Raw genomic sequence first — 25,609 nt, forward strand, 5'->3', positions numbered from 1 at the left:
GGTCATTCAGGTCACTATTACTTCAAAGGACGTTTGCTTCAGCTGCAGCCAAGTTTAAAATTAAAAAAATGACAGCTTGAGAAGGAAAAAAAAAAGGTTGAGAATACATTTTCAATGCATTTCCAAAAATGTGTTGGAAATTTCACATTCTCCAGGGATTTTCCAGGCCTGGAAGAAAACATTCAATTTGCTCAGGCAGAAACAACATTCTGTAAAACATTCAGTTTTCCAGAAATGCTGGAGCTCTACAAGTCTCTGGGTTTGCCAATTTTAAATGGGGAAAAAAGTATTAATTCACTTTTAAAAGCAATGTTTCAACAAAAGGAGTCTAAGGTGAGAAACTGCTGGACAGCTGGGTGCAGATGTGTGAGTGCATCTGTTTGCAGTCAACGCTGATGTTTAATGCATCGGTTTTGTGGCTGGAGAAAGCATGTGGGGGTGTCTGTGCTGGTGCTGCAGATAACGGGATGGTACCACCTTCATCTGTCCCCACAGGGAATGTGGCACGGAGAGAGAAAGAACCGAGAGCGAGAGAGAGTGAGATTAAGACACAGAGAAAGTTGGAGTGAAGAAGAGCAAACAATTTTCACGTTAATTAGCATCCCTCTCCTCCCCCACAACACAAACAATGCAGCGCCCAAAGAACTAGAAGCAAACAGGGACAAGGCTGCGAGCTCGCTAACTTTAGGTCTCTACTCATCTGTGCTGAATCAGTGGCAGGCAGCACACACATCAAAAAAGACTGAGCTGTGGGATTAAGAGCAAGTCAGAGGGAGTGGTGGGAGGCTGGAAGGAAAGAAAACAGAGGAGGGAGGGGGAAGAGAGGGGATGGAACAAGGAAGATAGGCAGAGGGAGGGGAGCAGGGACAAAAAAAAGAGGAGACAGAGGGAGCAATGGAGGAGGAAAACTGAACAGAACGGGGAGATGGAGAGCTAGAGATGAAAGAAGAATGATAGGAGGAGAGCACGAGGGAGGGAAAGAGGGAGGAAGGAAGAATAAAAGAGAGACACGGGAGAGGAAAAGCAGAGGATGGAACAGGAGAGGGAAGGAGAGGGAATAAAGGGAAATGTAAAAATGATGAGTGAAGGGGGGACAGAACGGGAGAGGAGGCAGAGAAAGGGGAGGAGAGGAAAAGACAAAAGAAGGGGGGGAATGGTGAGCCAGTGATGAAAAAAAAGGATGAGTAGGGGAAGATGATAAAAAACAGGGAGACTGTGAAGAAAAAGATGGAGGGAGGAACTGAGAAAGAGAAGAGAGACAGTTGCTGTGTTTATGGACTGCTGTGATCCCTGCTTCCTGCACACAGCAGGTGCAGGTTGCATGTTTCGAATGCTGACATGTGAACAGTCAAATGCTGACGCATGTGTATAAACATAGCAGCATCATGAGCAGGTAACTGCAGGGTCGGCATTTGTATGCAAAGGGAGTTGGTGTGTAACAGCACTTGTAGTCCTTCTAGCTTTTAATGCGGAATACCGTCCAAAATAAAGCTCAGTCAGGAGGGTGATTTATTCAGTCAATGCTGAAAAATTCTGTTATTGAAGACCACTATATTGACAAACGGCTGGTCACCACACAATAAAAGAGAATCCCTCAAATCAGCCCTATCAAATCTCTCTGCCTTTACCTGCTGGATCAATAAAAACAGCATGACTTGGAATAGCTAGCAATTTTTTTCAGGGCAATGCAGAGAGCACACAAACATGACAAAGTCCTACAATTCTCCTCTGAGTAACAGACACACATAAACAAACATACTGGATGCTCAAGAGAAATAAATACACACACACACACACATGCAGTCAAGCATGCAAGGGACACACTTGTGTACCCAATGTTTGGCCCAGCCCATTTTTAAATCGATAACACATTACAGCAGTTCCTGAAGAAGTGAAATACAGGCCCAGGGATTCATCACAGCTCAACACATGCATGTGTGTTTAGCCCTGGCAGCAAAACCAGTGTCTCCATCATTACCAAGCAGCATGTTGCTCCGCCAACAATCCCTGAGAAATATATTTTAAATTCCGGTCGAGATCCAAAGCCAATTCACCCAGATATATCAGATATGTCAGAGGAAAATGTGAGCGAAATGATGCACACATAAATCCATCTCCAAGCCATCGCATAGCATCATCAATTTGGATGTTGGTCTCACTGTAAACATCACATAGCTCCACTGAGCTGTTGAAATAAGCAGATACAGAGACCAACATACAGCACGATGAAAATGCAAGGGAAAAGCTGGCTTCAAAGTTATCCAAACATATTGTCAGACAGAATGCTGATATTGGATCCATCTACAAAACTCCAGATTATATCACTATTAATGTTTTTAAACAGTGCCAATATCTTTTAAAACACACAATCACACAACTTTGGATGATGGCAACCATAGACTGGTTATGTCCAGGGAACTACAGCAAAACTGCTCTAATAAACATTTTTACATGAACAATAGATCAAACAACTATGTGCTCTGTTAAATCAGTTGCCTGTAGTGATGAAGCAATCGAAAGTTATCTCCCGACTCTGCAGCTGTCCTCAGCTCTAAAATGTTTTAGCATTTTTCAGCTCATTGTTTTGGTTTTATGGGGTGAGACTGTTTCCATTCAGTGATGCCTCCCTTCAGTAGCTGGTAAAGATGAAAACAGAGCAAGGAGGGGGAATCTTGCCTTCACATTCATCAAGTCACCAGTGACACGTAAACAGCTGTTTATCAATACATCAATGTTGTACAACTTGTAACAAAAAAAAATGCAGGTTGAAAGCTCCACCAATCAAACCAAATCAAAGGGGTCGTCTGTGCTGGCAAACCCTCTGTCCCACAGTGAATCACACAACTCTGCAGCTCCACAGAGCAGATTAGTTTCTTTAAGTGTACTGTTTTTTTTTTTGTTTTTTTTGAGAAGATGATGTTGCTCTGTGTCTGTGTAAATCCAGCCACAAAAATAAATATTGCTTGCAATCTGTATGCCAGGACTCTGCGTCTGTCATGCTTTGGCACTGCAAGATGACTGACATGAATCATGAGCTGCTGAACAGAATGTGAACACATCTCCACACCTTTCAGACCAGTCTGATTTTTGTAGGCTTCTGTTTTCGCTGTTTTCTCTGGTGTACTACATGAGATGCTACATGTAAAAAAAAAAGGAAAAAATTGAGTGGGTCTGTGCTTTTGTGTGCATGATGTGACTTAATAAAATGAAGGAGTGGGAGTTGCATGTGCGTGCATTTGCCTGTTTGTGCTGACAGCTAACCAGCTCCTATAAACCGAGGAGCTGCAGCAGTTGTTCATAGTAATGGCTGGTGCACAGGCACAGCAGAGCCTGGTGATCCATCACTATGGTTCACACTGCGTCACACACACACACATACACACACATGGAAGGCAACTGCAGGCACTTTAACACTAACACATCTGTGGTGTGGAGTGAATGAACTGACAGTGGGGGAGAGGAGAGCTGCTCACCTGAAGAATGTGACAAAGAATTGCACCAGGTCCATGAAGTTACTGTGCTGGGAGAAGGCGATCTGTTAAAAGGGAGAGAGAGGACAACAGACAGAGTCAGAAATCTGCTTTAATAAGGGAGATCTGAAAACAGGAGGTCAGCATTATACACTTAAACATGCAAGCTATAGGCTGGAGTTGACCTTGTAGATCTGACAAAAGGAACAAAAATGAGCAGGAGAGATAATGCTGCATCTGCTCAGAAAGTGAAACGCAGAAAGTGCATATTGTATAATGTGTATGACATATGCATATTTATGACTCTATGTTATCAACATGTGCTTGTACCTGCCTTTGTTGCGTGTGTATTTTCTTTCTTCACAAGTTCAATCACTGTCTTAAGATAAGGAATTTTTGAAGGGTTTTTGCCTGTCTATGGAGCCCACAACTGCTTGGTCACAACCACTGGGAGGTTCCCAGTCTGTCTGTTTATCTGTGTTCCAGACTACATGCCTGTCAAAGCAGCAACACACCAGCTGCCCACAGCCTGCACACACACACACACACACAAACATTCCTGCACATGTGGGCAGAAATATTCACTATGTAATCATCACAAGAGCAATTGTACTAAAAGCATCCTGTCTTAATCAAGGTTGCCAGGGGTAACATTGCAGGTGTCGTACACCACCTCCCCACCACCCCCTTCTCCTTCTCCTCCTCTTCCTCTTCCTCTCTACACTTACCCTCACCCCCCTCCACCCTCACCCTCCACCCCCACCAGCAATGAGCACATTTCTGCAACAACACAACACTGCCTCTCTCTGGCAGCACACAGGTACTGCGTCTCCTGCACCAGGAGCAGAATTCCCCTCACACACTTTTCTCCGAGGTGACACCTCAGACCAGAACTCATCACCACTCCTGCTTATTATTCCTCGGCAAAGCAGGGATTTGCATACAATTCCACAGGAAAAAAAGAAGCAGCAGGTTGGAAAAAAAAGACAATAGCTGGAAAACCCAGCTGTGTGCATGTCAGATTAGTCTATGAATACTTAATATGTGATCAAGAATTACAATATATGCATGAGAACAAAAAACTTGATGGGTCAGAATGCATATAAATCTATGGCGACTTTATACAAGAACAACATGGGGCCAAAGGCATTGGCCTCTGTGGTGAGATGACAGGGGGGTGTGTGTATTTTGTGAATGGCCTGGGGTCTAATTTACTTGTGTAGTCAGCACCATCTGGCTTGCTAATGTGTTGCTGTTGATTACTGTTGAGCGGCGAATCCTCAGTGTGATAATTTTGCTCCAGACTGTTGAACACTGAAGAGAAGTTCAGGGTGCCAATGCACCCCGAGAAAACTTTTACAAAAGGTGTCAGCAGCACAGATCTTGGTAGGTATTCATCACTGAAGTGGTTTGGTGTTCAGTTCCCTGGGTACCACAGTGGACGAGATATGGCACTAATGCTGCTGAAATCAGGTCACAAATATGCCATCTAGGATTGGGAACCTTCACAGAGTAACACGTCTTTACTGCAACAATTGATTACTCTCATTGTCAGTTATCCTCTTTTAAATTGATCTTTTATTAAGTGATTGGTTTGGTCTACAAAATGTCTTTGTAGAAACTGGGTGCTTTTCCTCTGGCTGCTGGTGTTGGTATTTTAGAAACTTGATGTGCAGTCTTATTAAGTTATTACTTTGGATTTGTCTTAGTTACAGCTCTGAGGTTGTTTTAAAGGTGCCATTTAGGCACTTCTTAGGATAAAACTTTTACATGATAGTATTAGAAATGTAATTTTTGACTTTATAATCTCATTTCTGTCTAATTCTAATTTTGTGGAACACTTTGAGTCATTTTTATTGGCCATTACACTCTTGTAAAAGAGATTTCTAACCCTTTGAAGCTTTTCTGGTTAAATTAAGATTCTAAAAATGCCAGAAAATAGTGAAAAATAATCATCACAAGTCCTCTGAGCCCAAGGTAACATGTTCAGTTTTTACATCCAACCAGCAGTTCAGTACTCAAGTATATTTAAGTTATAGTGAAGAAAGCAGAAAATGATCCCATTTAACAAGCTGGAATCTGCAAGTTTTGCTTGATTAATGACTTAAACAACTCAGAATTTAGCTAAACAATTCATCTCATCATGGCTTTAGCGTTATTTTTAACTGGAGAGCACAGAAAATATTGGCAGTGGCAGGTTTAAAATAAAAACATGTGACTTGGAAAGCCAGAACAACAATATTTTTCCCTACAGTTTTGCCTTTTCAAAGCCATCTACTTCTCCGGGTGATTAGAAGCACATAATGCTCTCCTCTATTGGCCCCAAAAGCCCCCTTAAAGGACAATGCTAACTTCCTAAACACAGGAAGAAGCTGGGTTGGTTGCTTCAGTGTCACGTCACCAGTGCAGAACTCCATTTTGAAAAGTACAAGCAGGCCGTCTCACTGACAAGATGTGCGATAACAGTTATTGTAGCGGCTAATCTCAAGTGTCAGCCGTGTGCAGCGCTTTGTCACCGAGAAGCAGGCTGACGTGGCGGTGGGAGGCCCGGGTGATGCTCTCGTTATGTGCCCAGCAGAGGGTGACTCTTTAGGGCCTGCAAAGGATCTCGCAGCAGGATCTGTCAGCCTGCCGCCAGGCATTAAGGCTGGAAATATTCCGCCTTTAATGGCTTCTGACAGCCACTTATACTATATTGGAGTTTTGAGGGAAAGTGTCGTTATCAGTGCGAGGGAGGGCTGCTCAACAGGTTCCACAAAAAAGGAAAGTGGGAACCAGAATTTTAAATATGGTGGAGCTGGAAAATGTATGTGTGTGAGGTAGTTGAGGGCACATGTGCAGCCAAGTTTCTCATGTGCCAGGCAGTACTATCTTCTACTTTTACATTTTTTAATAAGAATATGTTCTGTATAATTGTTAGCAGAGTGGCAGTATGGACAGTAATATCAGTCTGCCTGTCCATCGATCATTTTGGACCCGATTGAACTGCCTGACCAAGTATAGGATGGATCATACTGACTTTGGCGATGCCCTGACCTTTCCTCTAGCACCACCATGAGCTTCACATTTTTGTTTTGAGTGAAATACCCTGACTATTGGATGGAGTGCCATCAACTCCCAGAGGAGAAATTAAATAACTTAAACTCTTCATTGAGGAGCATCAGCAAGTTACAACTGCAGTTAGTCCAGTACTTGTATTACTCTATGTACAGTATCTTTTTATTCTTTGATTTGCTGGCATAAAACTCAATTTACTGTATGAACAATAAGTAGCTGGCTGACTTTATGTTGTACCCTCCATCATTACAAGCTGGTGTGTTTCAGTTCCCTACCCTCTCTGTGATCACTATCACGACGCACCCATCAGGCAGCCATGCATGGCCCAGATAAACACTACATACGTCCACACAGATACAGTGAGCGGCCCAGCCAGCTGATAGCTACAGCTGCTGCTACTCTACAGCGGGGTATTAAATTGGAGGCTGGTCTAATCTCTACCATATCTTGACATGTTCACTAAGGCACGGAACAGGAGATCACAGCTCTTTAATGTAATTAGTGTGGGATTTGCGTTTCATTACAAACATCATTAAATTCAGATCTATTCTTCTTTAAGAAAGAAAAAAAGGGGGGAAAATGAAGGGTGGGAGAACTCCTCACCGTCTAATCTCAGTGCGATTGATTTTGCTTTGATGATCTGACCTGCTGAACTGTAATAAAGTCATCACAGAATTCACTTTGACCATTATAAAAAATCTCATTTTTGGTGGGTCAAAATGATTACATCAGAGTGTTTTTCCTGCAATCAAACATCTATGTGTTTCAGAAGTTCTGTATATTTTATCTGCACACAGTAGGTGGAAAACTAACATATCCTAAGAGCTGGAGCTGTAGTGTTCAGTTTCAGGAGTGAAATAATATGTAGACTGGGCAGTGAATGCAACAAGTGGAGTCAAAGTAAGAGGACAACAAACAAACTTGCAAATGGTATGCACACTGTTCTAATGCTACTTCTGACCACGTGAAAGCAAACAGAAGCAACCTTGAGGTGGTGCGACGGTGAGAGACAGAGACAGAGAGAGAGACAGAGAGAGAGAGAAGAGAGAGAGAGAGAGACAGAGACAGAGACACAGAGAGAGAGAGAGAGAGAGACAGAGACAGAGACAGAGAGAAGAGACAGAGACAGAGAGAGACAGAGAGAGAGAGAGAGAGAGAGAGACAGAGACAGAGACAGAGACAGAGAGAGAGAGAGAGAGAGAGAGAGACAGAGACAGAGACAGAGACAGAGACAGAGACACAGAGAGAGAGAGAGAGAGACAGAGAGAGAGAGAGAGAGAGAGAGAGAGACAGAGACAGAGACAGAGACAGAGACACAGAGAGAGAGAGAGAGAGAGAGAGAGAGACAGAGAGAGAGAGAGAGACAGAGAGACAGAGACAGAGACAGAGAGAGAGAGACAGAGACAGAGACAGAGACAGAGACAGAGACACAGAGAGAGAGAGAGAGAGAGAGAGAGGGCTTGCATACAGCCTACTCTGAATGCAGCATGTGTTTCAACTTAACATTCCACTTTGCCCTTGCTCTTTCTCGGCTGCTGTTTATGAACCGTTTTCCAACACTCCGATCTCTGCCTGCCAACACTGGAGGACCAACCACCTACGACTACACACACACTCTCAGTGCCACACTGCAGTATACCACTGAAGGCTGGCAGAGTAAAAAAAAAAAGGCAACAAAAGAAAAATGAAGGGATGTTATTAAGAAGAAATGGTAAAAATATGATTCTGAAACGAGGAGCAGTGGCAGGAAAAGAAAGAAAAACAAGTGGAAAATGTTACCTCGCTGACGAAGGTAAAGCTCCATGAGTGCAAAGAAGAAAAATGACACGCTAGCAGACCTGCGTGCTTTAGATTCAAGGACAGGGGTGATCTTCTACATGATCCCACCCAGTAATGCAGAAGGTGAGTTGGACCAGAGGAAGCTGAGAGGGGCAGGCTCTCTTAACTCAGCTCAGCTCTGCTCTGCTCTGCTGTGGAGCTGCACTGGTGACCTCCTGAGGCTGGCTGGCAGCAGCTGGAGTTCTGAAGCTGAGAAAACTAAAAGCCTTCACAAGGCAGGATATGGTAAGATGGAGGCAGGATTTTTCTCCCCTTCAGGAGGAGGGCAGGGGGAAGGAGTTTGCACAGGGCGACCAGTCAAATCACTTCCAGAACTGATCAGGGAGGCACAAAGGCAGGGCACGCTGCACAGAGATCACAAAAAGCCAGGCCCAGAGCGTCTCTGACTCCCAAACCAGCACCAGCCAATCCTGGCACTGCGTTCATTTTCTGCATCAAAACTTAGAATTAATGCTGCTTTTATTCTATGCCCCAAACACACCCATGTACTAACTATGCATGTACACGTACGATGAAAGCTCTGAAAAACTTCTAAAAAAGCAAACTTATCGAACCGTTTTATTGACACCTAATCACATAAGCATGTACAACGATATATGGAGTACTCGATATTCTAGTGCACCTCTGAAGCACTGGCAGTAATGCAGCTTAGACAGAGCCCATCCATGTGTGCAACACAGGTCCATTACTGTGGTTACAGGGACACTGCAGCGTGTAATATCCTGCTTATACCATAGCAACAAGTCACAAGCAAAAAGAGAACCTGCATTAAAACAGCATCCTGTTTTCCCAGTGGTTTAAACATTCCACTGATCTCTCTCTCAAATGTCCCGTCCCAACGTCCTGTGTTTCAAAAAAATACACCACATTAAAGAAGGACAATTTCACAGGACTTTTTGTTTGTCTGTTGTCAGTTTAAAGCCCCCCCCATCTAAAATCTCAAAATTCAGACTTCAGTGTCCCCCAGTGGTAAAAAGAGCATTGTAGAAGACATTCAATACTAGCTACAGTGTACTGATACATTCACTAACCAATTTACAGATACATCTCAATGAAATCAATGCAGGCTAAAAGAACAGCTCCGCAATAAATTCTACATTTTGGTGGCTACCAGCCAATCAGAGACAAGAATTTATATGTTGTTTAGGCTGCTTTAAGCAAAACTGTCAATCAATTGAATAAATGCTAATGTATCTTCCATAGCTATGATATAAACTGTGTTAACAGTAGAGACAGGTAAGAGGTAAGGATGATAAAATAGCCAGCATATGAACAGTTTTTTAATTCACACAATGAATCAACTGACTGAAAGAACCTGACTCTAACGCTGCTGTAAATTAATTCACCAAACACTAGGCCTGCTGAGGGACGGTTTTCTCTCCACTGTCCACATGGCAGCGGTTCACCGAGTGCAGCGGGCAGCGATTGTAGCTCGGCTGCATAAACACACACAACTAGCAACCATGCGAACAGAAACAAGAGCCCTATTCACTACTACTGCCAAGGAGCCACATCAACACTGGGGAAAAGCTCCTGCACACCAATAGCAGGAAACTTTTTTTCCCCTGCTGACCACATTTTGCTGGAAGCTGCCAACACTTACATTTTGCCATTTTACCAGCCAACTTTTTGGTTAGTAGAGTAGAAAAGTGGCTTGTGATTTAGACAAGCCGACCAGTCACAGTGAAAACTGACCACAGTTTTTCTGCACTTTGATAGAAAATATGTGGATTATATGAATTCAAGTGTTAGTTTTATTTAGTTACACACATACAAAAAAAGCTGCATATGGCATAAAATTGCACATGAAAGCATATTTTGTAGATGCTTTTATTCAAAGTACATGAAGACATACATTTTAAGCATTAGCAGCACTGCTACAGTTGCTTGTAATTATTTATATGCAACGTGGCAATGACTCCAAGCAGCAGCAGTGAATTCAGGACAGTTTGGCCTGTTTCAGTTTATAATCAAGTTCTAAATCAGCCTAAATCAGGCTTTAAAGCTGCACTGGGTAAATCTCCAGGTTGGTATCACTAATAAGTGCAAAGCAAACGTATTATAACTGAAACGTTTGTTAAAGTGCAACACGGAAGATAAATTCTCTCACATTTCTCCCTTTTTGTTCATCTAACGGTGAGTCGTTTCAACTTTCCCTTTCTGTCACTTCTCATTCCCAAGTTTCCTGGCATCACCCATCATTTCTACTTCCCCATGCACAGAGCCTATGTTTTATAGATAGTCATATCTATCCAGTCCACTTCCTCCCCATATTCAACAAACCAGTAAGAGGATGCTGATCCTTAGATGTCAAAGCTGAATGTGTCATTCTGTCTCTCAGAATTACATTTAGCCAGTTAAGATCTATCTAAAGCATCGCAAAAACAATGGCAATGAATTATTCCTCAGTTGTGGATTTCAGCTGACAAAACATCCTGATTAGAATTTCAGCAGAAATCGTCAGCAGGGATGCAATGAATATATGCCACTCACATCTCGCGCAGCTTGATTACAGTGTCAAAATGTTTTATGGCAACACAAACTACATCTTACTGTATTTGAAAATAGAGTAAGATGTAGTTTAGAGAAAAAAATAGTTGAACCAACTGTATTTCTGTGTAGCTGCACTGAAGCTTACTTGGATCTTAATGGGCCATGTAAAGTTGCTGACATAGACAAAGAACGTTATGTTCGGGCTGTTTCGGAAATCGAAGTTCTCGTTGGAGAAGCTGTCTTTGAACTCCTTAATGTTGCTCCGAGAGACGATAGGGATCTCCTCCCCGGTCTGGGTTCCTGCTGAATGACAGAAAGAAGAACAAAAAGGAGGGACACACATGGAAACAGAGAACAGAATACAAAACAGGACATTGATAAAGAGATGAAAGACAGAGAGAAATGGGATGAAGGACAACACACAAGTAAGATAAATCCATATGGCAGAGACAGATAGATGAATGAAGTCAGGGAGAGAGATACACTTTAACAGCTTCTAATTTTCTCATCTATGAGAGATGAACAAATCAAACGTGACAGCACTCTCTATGTATGTAATTACCCCATTTTAGGATTCCAAACATATTTTCCAACAATTTAATGACATGAAGATAAGCAATGAGTTTTGGAATTTAAACTATTAACTCATGGTATTCATTTTATCTTGTATTTTGATGTCTAAAAAGAATCAAAATGCAATTATAAGAATATGAAGTAAAATATTACCAGGCAGCTATCTGTTGCATCCTTATCTACCGTGCAACATTTAGTAAAACACATACTGTGACCTGACGGTTCCTCGCCCTACTAAACTTCAGAAAAGGCCTACAGTATGAAGACACCTGGCATGGCAGATGAAGAGAGAGCTGCCACCTGCTCTCACCTTATGTTTCACTGAATTACTCCTGAAGTGTTCATCTGCAACTAACAATTATTTTTTAATCACCACTTAACCTGTTGATTATTTTTTCTGCAAATTGTGTAGTCAATAAAATGTCCAATGTGACATCATGCGGCTGCTGGTTTTGGTCTGACTCTGCACTACTAGTGTGTTTTTTGAGACCTACCAGTGAAGCTTGTGGCCCAGGTAATGTTTAGGTTGAAGTTCTTGGAGGCGTTTATAAACATGTCTAGATCCCGGTTTGGCTGAGGAGAGAGAGTCGACACAGGAAAGATAATCATTACCAATATTAACACTACTGGTGTCATCATCTTTTTCTATTTCCAAATACCACAGAAACACGCAGTGGAACCAGAATTCAAGGATGAGAGTCTTGGAGTCCAATATATTTAGTCACTGAGTTACAACATGACTTTTTTAAAGAAACACTTTACTTGTATGAGGTCAAAAGGCCCCTCTGCTTTACAGTAAATCCTGAGCAGGCATTTTTGCACCCCTGCAGCAGCGGTTTGCAGCTGTACAAACAGTTACTGTATTGCAGACTACAGCAAATTTGCACAGCTAATGGAAGCTGAATTAGCAAAACAAATGTTTAAATATTAGATTTAAAGAATCAGTGATGGAAGTGGTATGTACTGAAATACTGTAAGTGCAGCTGTGAAGTGTTATCAGCTTTGATATCGTCAAGCAAGTGTACATTAAGACATAATTAATGTTTACTGACTGACTGAAAGGCAGCGTTTGTTAATAATTGATTTGTCTCTCAAACACAATTAAATATCCTCCATTTACAGTTGTGTATATATAATCAAAGATCAGTGTAATGTAGATACTGTTTACTTTGATTTAGTGTGAGTGTAGGTTAATTTCTGCAGGATGCATATCAAACTACAGAAAAGAGAGATAATAATCAAAAATGTAATCTCCTGTGACTTTAAAAACACATTTATTTTTTTAAATTTATCTCTAGCTGACAAAGGGATCACAGTTCTGCATTTGTTACTGTTTGGTAAAAGCTTCATCAGGGAGAAAACACCATCTGGATGATTTAATCAGATCCTTGTGTTTCAGTTTCAGCTCCAGATGCTGCAGATGCCAGGTGAACAGGACTGGACTTTTTGTTTGCTGGGAAAACATCTGCGTGACTGCGTGATAAGTGTAGTTCACGCTACGACATCACACTTCAGTCTGATGTCGTTAATGTCTGTGTGTGCTCGTCAGGGGCAGACTGACTTTTACTGAGGGAAGTGTCAAGCCAGCAGCCATCAGTTTGTTGAGTAGTGCCTGTTTTATTTATCATATCTCTTTCACTTAACTTTATGTCTTCTTATTCATAAATTGTGCCTATGTTTATATCATTTTACACCATGATTTCTTTCCCCTTTTGCACTGGTTGTAAATTCTTGTTCCTCAGTAGCTTGACATATTGTAATATTCTTAATTATTGAATTAAATCTTTTGTATGTTCTCAGGTCTCCCTTGAAACGAGATTTCAGTCTCAATGGGACTTTCCTAACTTAATAAAGACACAATAATGATGTAATACTGCTCAATAGTTTGTTGTTATACTGATTCTCTTCTGCTAACTGGGTTGCAATGGAGCCAGCAGGGGAAGTAATCCCAGTATTATGGCTGATGCTTTTATTTTCTTTTAACTCTCTCTCAAACAAAATACTCTGGCATTCTGAATGCCACTTCTAATTGTTTTCTTTCATGTGGAACTTGTATCTGCTGTACATGTAATTGTATTGTGAATTCCTGTCCATGCTTGTCTCTGTCCAAAGAAAAGCATCTACCTCCAAATTTTCTGGAGGTTTTTGGTGATTTGGTGTAATAAACCACAGGCTAAAATGCTCCTTAATGGATTCAGGAAAATGTTCCTACTTCTTGAAGGATAACTATGGTACTTTTAAAACCTTATTTTCCAATGTCGTTGGATGTAACTGATTGATAGGGACCTTTTGTTTAACCACAAACCTTGCTATATATCACTACTAGACTCCACTGACAAAAACCTTGCAGAACACAGGAGCTGCTGGAATAACACTGCCTCGACTGGTTAGTTAGTTAGTGTTATTGTGCAGTACTTTTACTAATGCAAAGGATCCGAATACTTCCTCAGTAAACTTCCTCAGTAAAAGGTAAAATCACTGTTTTTGTCAATGGAGTCTGGCAGCAATACTGGCTATCTCTTGAGCTAAATAAACCATTAAAAGGCTCCCTTTTCACAGGACAGCAATATATTCTACTTGGTCTTGTGTGCACGCCTCTCTTTAAAAAAGAAAATTTGACAAACATTTCAATTGTTACCATTAGTTACTGTTATTTTCTCTTCTAAATTGACAAAGATACAACTAGAGAAGTGAGTTATGAAGAACCTTGACAATAACCGAGGAGGGAGGAAAAAACAAAACATGATCACCGTCATCATCATCACCATCATCACCATCATCTGGTGCTGACTCTACAGTGTTTAATCCTAATAAAAGTGACAGCTGCTGCGACGGTGGGGCATTCTCTGTCAGAGACATACCTCCTCAGGTGTGGCCACGAAGTTGATGGCGGTGTAGTAGCGGTCGTCCTCCTGTGACAGGCTGAAGGTGAACTGGTAGTCGATGAGGAGCGTGTCTGTTTGAAGTGATCAAGCCGGAGGTGTGGGAGTGTGAGAGCGTGGAGGGGATTACAAAAGAAGAAGAAGAAGAATAGCTCAGTGAAGTTTGAAAGTCACACAAGAACATGTTTTCAGACAGTGCTCGGGGCAGGAAATCATCCAGATCCTCATTCTTTTTCTATCGACTGTCTTGGATGGACCTGGAAATTTTGGTGAGTGCTCTGTGATGGAGGTCAGATAAAGGCTGTGTACCAGCCATCATTAATCCACAGCTGAAGATCACTGTCACTACAGGACAACAAATAAAGTGGTACATGTATTAAGATCAGACCAAATTATGCCTCCATGTGTCAGATACTGTCCACTTCTTTACACCTCTCATGAAAAATCCATTTCTCTTTCTCCTCCAGACTTTATTGACCTGCACAGGAAAACTCATTTCCTCTGTCACTTACTGGCCACAGTGGTGGCAATATTCCAAAATTTTGTGATCCCTTTTCACACTTGGTCAACTCAATATGGGAAAAGAACAACTGCTGGCAACAGTTTAAAATGGAATTCAATTTACAATACTATCAAACAAAGACAAGCAGCAGACATTAGACTAAGCTGGACACAGAACGTTTGGTATCTTTGCTAAAAAAAAGTGATCTGAACTAGTTACTTAGCTAAATAATTAGATTATGAAAATTTTATCTGCACTGAACATCAGTAATATTAAAGTCCCATTGTTAACAGGAGTGACTGAAGCTGTCAGAACAGTTGCAAAACCATGTTGGATGACACAAGTTGACCCATTTAGTTTCTGTCTAAAAGTGGTAGAAGTTTGTCAACTGTACTAGGTCTGCCATTACTCACGGCTCCTTCTCTGTTGTTGGAAAAAAAACAAAAAACATTTTTGGACCATAGAATAATGAGGAATAAGTGTTTGAGGACTACGAGGACACAGTTCGTGTAATTCCCCGGTTTGACAGAAATACCAATTTCACATTATTAAATTCTCCATAACCAGAATTGCCAAGAAAAATAATGACAAGAGACCAATCTGCAGCATGGACTACTGTACTGTAGTCTGTCCCTGGCAAAATGACAGTGCAGGGAAAAGAGAAAAACTGTTCTTCAAAAGCTACCCATTCTTCTGCTATTCACTTTCATCTGCGTCTCACAGCCGATTCTTTGCACCTGCATCTTTTTTTAAAGAGGCTGCTCCTCCTCTGGCTGTTATTTCTTTAAACATCAAACTACTTGAGACCTACTTTGATTCACAAGTCATGTAACTGTCTTGGCATTGACCTGAACAAGGAGGAAGAGTCAGGCCTCACAGAGCTTTCTTAGTGCGACTCCCCACCCCACATCCACTGAAGTTGATAATTGGAATTCCACTTACAGTAGCATGTTCCTTTGAGGGGGTTGCCTTGGTAACGATTCTCAACTTCACACCTGAACGAGAGAGAGAGGTGTAAGTTGGATGAATGGAAAATGGGGCAAAAATGGGGCTGGGGGAGACAGGAACAGGGAGAGCAACAAAAAGAGAGACAGGGAGGTGAACTGGGACGATATAATTGCTGGTGAAGAGAGAGCAGGAGAACATGCTCGCATCACACAGAGATGCACAGTCAATGGTGGTGCAGGCTCTTGACCTTCAATCAGCTAGAGTAACATCACAATGAAAAGAGAACAGACAAAGAACAATGAAAGAACAAGGCCGGGTGAAGCTGATAAACATCACTTACAGGACAAACACATCAGAAATTTAAAAAATAAAAAAGTCTCATTTTCATACTAATGACCATTTATTTGTGAAGCATTATCTCAAGTTTTTAATGGGTTTTGGGAAGCCCTATGGTAATGACGGCCTGGGTTTTAGATAAGTATTAAAAAATATAGCTGCAAGCACTAATGAACAGCTGCTACTGTAGTGTGCCAATAAAAAAAACATTCTGGACATGAAGAGAGTCTTTTCTTAAAATCTCAACATATTAGCATGTGGCCTTGCGGGTGTTTGTAAAATCACATTTCTGAAATAATTTAACATTTCTGCACATTCCTGACTTTTGAAAATGTGCAAATACAGATTAATAACGTTTCTCATCTCTATGACTGACCACATGGAAAATGACATTGCTCTTTTTTAGACTACTTGAGAAGTTGACTACGTAATGCTGTGCTTTCACCTCTAAAAACATCCCAAGAAGTTTACATTCCTTCTCCTAACACTGACTGATTATTGAAGTTATAGCAGCCTCGAGGCTTGTGTTTGACCTCGCCCCTTTGCCCCTGAACTTCTCTAGATATTAACTGGAGGAGCTGTATGTGTGAGTGCGAATGTCCGAATGAGCTGAAAACTTTATTCTAGCCAATGTATGAACAAAGCCGGTCACTGCTCAGAGAATTCACAGCGAGCGAGGGCGGTATCAGAATGTTAGCATGCCATGTCAAATACTGGATAAATAATAAATAATGGACCCAAAAAAAAAAAAAAAAACTTAACCACTCTCCCCCAGGCAAATTTAATTGTAACAGACTATGATATTACAGTTACAAAGTTTTCCTAAAACTGCAGGCACAGCAGAAGTGGAGAAGAAAATGTAAGAGTACGGAGGCGCGGCAGAGGAGGACAGAGGGAGGGACGGATGAGCGTTATAAAATGTGAAACTCACAGGTGGCAGCGATCTCCTTTGATGCCCTTGGTGGTGCAGAAACACTTGCCGTTGTTTGGGTTGCACATGCTGGCATGGCCGTTACATTTGCAGGCTGAACAAAAGACATGAAACGTGAAATTTAAAAAAAAAATGAAGTCTCTCAGCAAAGTAAAACCATACCATCTTTTATATTTAATGACTCCTGTCTTTCTAAGTAACAAACTGCTACTGAATATTAAATGTATTGTATTATATGAAGGGTGACAGAATGACTCTCTTGTGTAATATCAATGTCAGCTCCTTTTCTTTGTAGTATATCTTTGAGTATAAACTATTAATTCATGATTCAATAACTATAAAGTTAAATAATAAAATGATGTTTTTTTAAAACATTTTATCACACTGTGAATCCAATACAATTTATCCAATTCAAGCAACATTTATATACACCCCAAGATGCAGCCAAATGCTCCTAGTTCACTATCAATAAAATCTGGGTTGACTGGGTTTAATGAGCCAGTCCAACAGCCTGATCCATCTCACCATCTGGTGGTGATCAGCGGAAAGCTCTGCTCCTCTCTTCAGAGCGTTCAAGACATACAACCACAAATTTGATAATATAAAGTTAATTATCAATGTTTGGCCGAAGGCGTTCTGGTGCCAGGTACATCAGTCACTATTTCACATGAACATGGTGCTTTGTTATTGCTCTTAAATCTGATAACAAAGAACTCATTGGGTTCAGATCAGGCAGACTGTTCCTCCCAAGCATCGCCCTCTGGGTTTGTTCGTCACTGCTGACGTTTGCTTTGATGTCCCTCAGGTGTCGGACTTGTCCTTTTCAGAATTGCACCCAGACACTCAAAGGAGGCAAGATACTCAGAAATGCTGTTCACTACATGAGCACAAACAGCAGTCAGAGCGATCCTGTCTGCGACACGGTCTCATTCTCACAAGTAAAGTACAGAGGAGAGAAAAAGTCCAACTCCAATCCAGAAGTTTAGTTCCAGAGCCAATTCTGTGCATGGAGGTGAACCCAACTTTAATGCTGCATCTCCCACACAAGCTCCAGCTATTACCCCACTCAAAGGTGACTTTCCACATTCCAAGAGACAGTTTTTGTGGCTGTTACAGCTGCAAAATGTCCATTAGGTTCGGTGATTTTGAGGGCCAGTTTTATCTCACCTGCCTGAATGTTAACGCTTCTCATCCCTTGCTGTTAATGCTGCTTGTCATTTTTTAAAATGACTGAACCTCCTGGCACAAACAGCTGTGGAATATGTAGAAATCTGTGTAACAATAGGGAACAGCTGGTGGAGTAATTTATGTACATGTGTTATCTTGATTATTTGTTCATTATCTCCTTTTTGAGGTATTGATTTTGTGCTCTTTACTCATGCTCATGATGCCTCTTGAGTCAAACTGACGTAAAGAATGTCATGATTACGTGTGAAGTACTGTGTGCCTTTGATACCACTGAGGGGAGAAGTATAGGCATAAACAACAAATGCATAATACTGACAAGATGGAGATATGCAGACGTGCTAGTTTATTGATTAGCTGTCACTGATATAGAACCGAGTAAATATATACTCAAGAGGGACACCGGGGACTGAAGATCAAAAAAATTAGCAAACCCGAGATTGTGATATATTGGTAAGTTAAATTAAGCTGTGGAGGAACTGGACGATTGATTTATTGTCCGATTGACTGACTGTCAGTATTAGCTGTAGAGCAGAGTAAATCTTTAATATCCCACGGGAACGCTTTACTGTGCAGCCAGGAATCAGGAAAATGGCCGACATAAAACTGAACTGTAAAATACTGACAAGTTAAATGAAGCTGTGTGCACGAAGACTGACTGGTTGATTTACTACTGGACTACATGGCCTTCGGATACTCACGCTGGCAGCTGCCCCCGTTGGTCGGATCTCCGTAGAAGCCGGAAATGCAGCTCTCGCAGTGTCGGCCGGTTGTCAGGTCCTCGCACTTCTCGCACACACTCTCGTTGACACACTGACTGTGACCGTTACACTGGCAAGCTGCCGAAGAGTAAACAAAGCACATACTGCATCAACATCACACAAAGGGATACATGAATTTGTAAGTTCTTTTACAAGTGCAGAAAGTGACACGCGGTCTGTTGGTGCATGCACGTGACAAAGAAAGTTATTCTGACGTTCTCTTTCTCTGCCAGGTTTGTTTGTCAAGATGAAACCACGAGGCTCTATAGAACTGAGATACGTTGCCACAGCCACTGCAGTTGACTGGGAAGTCTATCACTTAATTTCAGATTAATAAGAATGAGTAACTCAACTTAAAACATTTTTAGATATTATAGTTTTTAGAGGACACTAGTTTCATAATGGAGGCACTTCAGGGATTTTACAGCACCACCTGCACCACTTAAAAAGGCCGTCATAGTTGTGCATATTTTAAAAAATATAAATGCTGTCTCATATATCTACACATGGACTGTGAGTAGCACGTAAGTCAACTAGCATCCACTTTAATGACCACACTGAGCACAGTCAGGACAGAGAGTGAAAGTCTGCTCATTAATTCATCTGCACTGAATGAAGCAGAATCCACACAATGTTTTTGTGCACGTTGTAAAAAGTGGACATTTTACACATCATGCAGCCCCAACTAAAACACATACAAGAAGTAACCACTGAATAGACATAATATTTAAGACAGATGAACATGTCTCCTGAGAAAGTCGCAAATGCAAAGAAATGGGGAAAAAGTGATTTCATCTTTGTACTTCCTACTATAAGTAAACTAATCACATTGCATAAAATTGGTGGAATTCCCCTTTAAGTCAAAACAAATGTGCATTAAAGAAAAGGATTAGTATCTTAGATTACAAAACAAAACCAAGAGCTCCTACCTGGGCAGTGAATGAAGGACCAGTTGTATTTGGCCTCGCTGGGGCACATGCTGGCGTTGAGGGCCGGCTGGGGGCTGGCGGGCAGACCGGGCAGGGTGGATGGGGCCGGGACCGAAGTCTGGAAGGGCCCACGGTATGAGCCCTCGATACACTGACCTTTGCCCGTGTTACTGGGGTCAGTGCACCAACCACAGCCCGGCTGGTCCAGACACTGGCCACATGTTCTGTACCCAGAGCAGTTCTCCGCTGCACAAAAACACACACAACACCAGTCAGAAACAACAGTCGTTAATCATGTATCTTCAACTTGTTGCATTTATTTGTATGCATCTGAAAGACTGCTCTAACAGGAGTTTCCCATTTGTAACTAATGGCTTCAGTTAATACATCAATTTATGTGCTATGAAACGTGGGTAGCAACATGGCACCACGATGAGCGATGGGTGAGAGTAAGCCTGTTATCTTGGGTGTTACAAAGTAAGGTCCAGCCTTTCCAAAAGTTTAAATTAATAACTTCCACAATACCTTTACAAGACTCAGCAGTAAATTAAGCTCATTCCTGAGCAAGTGATTCTCTCCACCTGCTCTCCTGAAATATTTGCCTATATTTTAACTCCTAACTCACAGCCCTCGGGGGTTCCTCTGCCTATGGCTGTAAGCAACAATTTCTACTTAATTGACCTGCCAGGTTAAATAAATGAAAAGCGTTCTCCTCTGTACAGAGACTAAGTTATCAAACAATTATTAATCCCTATCTTATCTACTGGAGGGGCCACAGTTTAATGTGTTCAGCTAAATGAAGGTTAAAAAAACAAATATTTAAAGATGATCTGCTCCAGAAAGCCACACTTATTTAAAATGTTGCCTTTTAGGGTCTTTTTAAGTCTGATGAAGATCACTACATATGCTTGAGTGGGTGAGTACATTAACTGCAACTGGAGCATTACGTGAGCAGACTTCAGATTTCTGCTTTTACTTTTATTTTTTTTTACTTTCCTCCTTTCATAGATTGCAACTCATGAATCCTGACTGAGATGTTGGTGGTTATACATGTATAAGATATGTATATGTTGCTGCAACTCAATCAGAGGTTTAAGTCGTGTGTACTGCAACAATTTCATCTGTCAGACAGAAAGTGGTTTCACAAAGTGTTTTCTATGGCAGCAACAGCAATTTGTTGGGAGTAAATAGGAGATGAACTGGCTAACAGGTGTGAGGGACACACAGAGAGATCTGTGCTCTTTTTAAAGTTAACATTTCACATATAATCATTGGGTTTCGACTCTAGAGATGCCAATGATGCCAAGCTACTGAGCAGAACATCGCAAAATGGTTCTGACAGGAGTGTGGTGAGATCAATGATGCTCTAGTCAACTGATGAAAAGACATTATAGATTACAAAAAAGAATCCAACGGCAGAGAAGAAAGTAAAGCTTCATGTTACTAGTCCTTAATTTCCTAGGAAATTTCCTCAAAACGACTATGTAATTTGTTACTAAAAGTAGAGATCAATTTCAATCCAAGTAAACATTCATTCATTATTCACATATTGAAAACCTTATTCCTCGATATATAATGTTTTCCTGTAGACAAATTTCAGTTTTTTCTATGTTCAGCTGACCTGCTGTGCACTGGGTAAAAGAGTACCAAGTACAACTGTTCACTGCAAACTGCACATTGTTATGAAAGCGACTGAATGACATCAAATATTTTTTGATTACATGTAACAAAACTATTTTTGAACTGAATATTCTGAGTGTGTTGTGGTGTGTTTTACCAAAAATCACAAAAAGAGGACAAGAATCTCAATAACTGTCATATTAAGGTTGTAAATGAACATGTAAGAGAAAGAGGAACACAGGAGAATAAGATGTCTTACGTGGACAAGTGTTCATGGTGTACCACTCCATACACTGTCCGAAGGGGAAGGAAGCCACGTAGGCGTTGGAGTCGACGCACTGCTTCATGTTGCTGCACCACATGCACTCTGAGCTGCTGCTGGTGCATTCACTGCAGGTGGTCCGCATAGGCACATGGCGTCCGGCACTGCTTGGCACTGTGGTTTGCTGAGGAACATTTTCAACAGGTTATGGGTCATTTTTAGCATGGATGTTTCAGTAGGAGTAAAGCGTGCGCTCTCCCTCTGCTGAGCTCTACTGGACTACAATAAACAAGGTATTACTTTATCTAGAGAGCTGAACAACTTGTTTGTCCTGGATAACAAAAGGTTACAAAGCTGATTCTCACATATTTTCTGGTAGAGGTCAAACAGTGAAAATTTCTGCTGCAATCCAGCAGAAATTTTGAGGTTCCATTTTATTACAAGTTGTATAATGAACCTCAAATCTATTCACAACCAATGCAGGCCTCCATCTGCCTTTTAGTGCATTTTGGCAATTTTACATTTTAAAATGTGTATAAAAAATCATCTTCCATTGCTTATGGCTTAGAAACACACATTTTGCAAGCAGCTGGTAGCAGTTACATCAGCAGTTAAAGGGGTACTTCCACAATTTAGTAAGGTACTTCCATAAAGCTGGGTGACTGGCAAGAGGCACATTAAAACTGAATGGTCAAAACTGATGCTGCAGAGGCAGAGATGTCCTGAGTTTTCAGAAGCCAGTGTGCACTGATCCAAAAGCACCGGGTCCTACATTTCAAATAATGCAACTCAATAGAATCCCTATGTGACTGCTATATGCCTACATCTTTCAAATTTGTTGTCTGTTGTAAGCTAGCTATGGTTATTTTACTGGTGTACTTACTGTAAAGGTCAGTGGGTGGGTTTACCATAGCTGAATTTGACAACGTGACCATCTCAAAAGACATGAATTTAGTTTGACCCTGATGTTTATATGTTTATATGCTTATATGCTTATATGCTAATTTAGAAAGACGCTGTAGTGTCTGAAGGTTCACATATGTTTTTAATCTCTGGGAAAGTCCGAAGTTTCACATGATTTCTATTTGTTGGGGTCATGTTGAAGTTAATGGTCGTGAGATGTAAGTGTTAGGGAGAGGGGCTTTCCTTCCCTCTTCTTTTGTTTCTTGGAACAAGAGGTCATTGAGTGAGGTCCGGATGTTTCGCTATATTATAGATTATGAAAACAACTACCCTATATATACACTGATGTTTAGAGCTGTTAGGGAGAGAGATCAATATTGGCTCGGATCCTCTCACAGGCTACCGCAGTGCTTGTTTTGATGCTGAACTTCTTTGTAATAAACTTCTATATACAAGCAAGGCAGTGTCAGCGGAGATCTCTCCATCATCTTCACATCATCACCATCAAATATACCACAACGTCTATCCTTTCAGAACACAAGTCTGGCCTTTAATAGTAGTGTAGCTACCTGACATTCATTTTACATATTGTATATGTAGTTGTTATTACATGAATCAGCATGTAATCTAACTGCCATTTGCTGATAACTTTATGCCATAAATCCATATGATTTGAACTCACCTGGTCGTTCACACAGGCTGCCGTTCACTGGGTTAATACAAGTTTGAGCTTTCAGTCCGCTAGACGCCGGCTCGGCCAGGTAGCCACAGAACCCGGCATCGCTCGGCTCCCCAGGCAGCCACTGCAGGGTGGTGTTGGTGAAGGGCGACATGTCCTCCCAGCACCAGTACGACACGTTGATTTTCCTGAGGCCCACCCAGGGAGTCACTGTGGCCTTGTACTGTAAACAAACAGAGAACCAAAGTAAAAAAAAAAAACAAAAAAAAAAACAGGATTTTACACATTATTATTTTTCAGCGCTCTTTGAAGCTTGACTGTGTTCAAGTACTGTCAAATTTCTACTGCTCTACTACTGCCCTTCTTCTTCTTTTACTCTACATGTCAAGTTTTCTTTTCAGAATTTTCTCTAAATCAGCCTCTCAACCTTCAGGCGATAAAAAGAGGAAAACTATTTATTGTTGGGTGATGTTGGGAAACCTCTTCGCTTTAGATGTTCACTAAAAAAAAGGTTGAGTGCCACAAGTTAAGTGCCAGTCACTCACCAGTTGAAGACTAATGTGTCAATGTCAAAAACACGTTTTAATAGTCATCTTTTTTTGTCAGAAATCACAACTTTTCCCTGGCTTAAAGCAACACCAGAAAAAGAGCATGTCAGAGCAATTTCTCATCTTTACCGACATAAATTCCTCTGAGCAGCAATAAAAACAGCTCTACTCCACAAGAGAGACTCTGTTATCCCTCCCATCTTTAATCAATGGCCATGCTGTTGCAGTAGTAGTAAACAAAGAGAGCTCGCTCTCTCAGACGTGATTCGAATTACTGTTCCATCAGGTTTACTTGTATTTCTTGGATTGATTGATCCTGTCTGGAAATAGCTGGAACTGCTAAACAGCAGCAGCAGTGTCAATATAACATGGCAGGATGACTTGTGAAGCATGTTTCAGAGGCTCTGCGCCTGCAAAGAGTTTTATTGTTGAACTGGACTCTTTGAAATCCAACATTATTCCAGAGCTGTTAAGCTTTTATTCTTCTCTGCCTTTAAGCACAATCATTACCTGTAACTGACCACGAGAACTGAATTTAGACCAACAGGAGAAATCTACACAATTTCATTAGAATGGATGGAAAACACTTTAATTCCAGCCACACTTCGCGACTTGTATGTCTTTCGTCTGATTTAGCTTCAACTCTGCATATGTCATTTAGTGGCTCCAGGGCAGTGTGTAGGATCATAAGTGGCTTACATTTTAGCATGGGCGGCCTCAGCAAGGGGTGGCAGTGCTTGCGCCTCCTGGCTGATCTACACAGAAACTAAAGCAGGACTGCAGCTGGTGATGACACCGTGCTTCATTGAAGTGCAGAGCAGGTCATTAGTGCTGTACTCTCACAGTGCTTTTGACACATTTGGGATTATGTAATACTCTTCAGTGAACTCAAGTGTAGACACATACTAAAATATTTAGACAGATTTAGCTGTGATTAGGCCAATAATGTGGGTCCCAGAAAAACATTTTCCCTCAACAGCATGAAAATCTCAGACACTTATCTACAGTGCTTATTAATTTAGGAAATGTGATAGTGTCAACTCTATTTTAGCACAGAAAGTTTGTCCTTAAATAGAGGCCTTTCAGGACACTTGGTGGGAACATTTTATGGCTGCAATTAACAATTATTGTCATTATCTGCTGCTCATTATCTTAATTAATTGATTGATCGACAGATCATTTAGCCCATAAAATGTCAGGAAATCATGAAAGATGTCTGAAAGACTGAGGAGAGATCTTCAATTTTCTCGTTTGTCACAGCCCAAATAAAAAAAATCAGTTTACAATGATCCCAAACAGACAGAAGCTGATAATCCTCACGTTTTAACCAGATAATGGTTGGCACTTTTTCTTGAAACATAACTCAAACAAGAGATTCGTTATGAAAATAGTTAGGGAAAATCTACTGAAGTCACATCAGGTCTCCTGCTTAACAGTTTCAAAGTGACAGTAAAACTGGAAAATATAGCTCCTGTTACTGTTTACGTGGGTCTTTTTCCCTCCACAAAATGTACTGCTGTGAATTTATACCATCTCTTCAGACCTAACTGACTTAAAGCGGAGTATGGGCTGCTCGACTCAGTGCAGCTGAGAGGATTTCATTTATATGTACATTTAGAAGCAATACTCAACTGAATTCAGCATGTGGTAAAATATTAGCTTACACTGCAAATCTCTATCGTCAACATTAC

The 25,609-nt window shown here is 41.1% G+C and overlaps 1 protein-coding gene across 1 annotated transcript in view; it reads right to left on the reverse strand.

The window, feature by feature from the left end:
* The window catches only part of atrn (attractin), a 124,502-nt gene that overhangs the window by 59,864 nt on the left and 39,029 nt on the right, over positions 1-25,609 (reverse strand). The window contains 11 exon segments of the mRNA XM_018685517.2: positions 3,474-3,535; positions 11,005-11,162; positions 11,927-12,005; positions 14,294-14,388; positions 15,759-15,811; positions 17,032-17,125; positions 18,918-19,055; positions 19,907-20,152; positions 21,786-21,933; positions 21,935-21,972; positions 23,374-23,593. Coding sequence (XP_018541033.1) covers positions 3,474-3,535; positions 11,005-11,162; positions 11,927-12,005; positions 14,294-14,388; positions 15,759-15,811; positions 17,032-17,125; positions 18,918-19,055; positions 19,907-20,152; positions 21,786-21,933; positions 21,935-21,972; positions 23,374-23,593 — 1,331 coding nt within the window.

This window comes from Lates calcarifer, linkage group LG19 (genome assembly GCF_001640805.2).
Source record: "Lates calcarifer isolate ASB-BC8 linkage group LG19, TLL_Latcal_v3, whole genome shotgun sequence".
NCBI lineage: Eukaryota > Metazoa > Chordata > Actinopteri > Centropomidae > Lates > Lates calcarifer.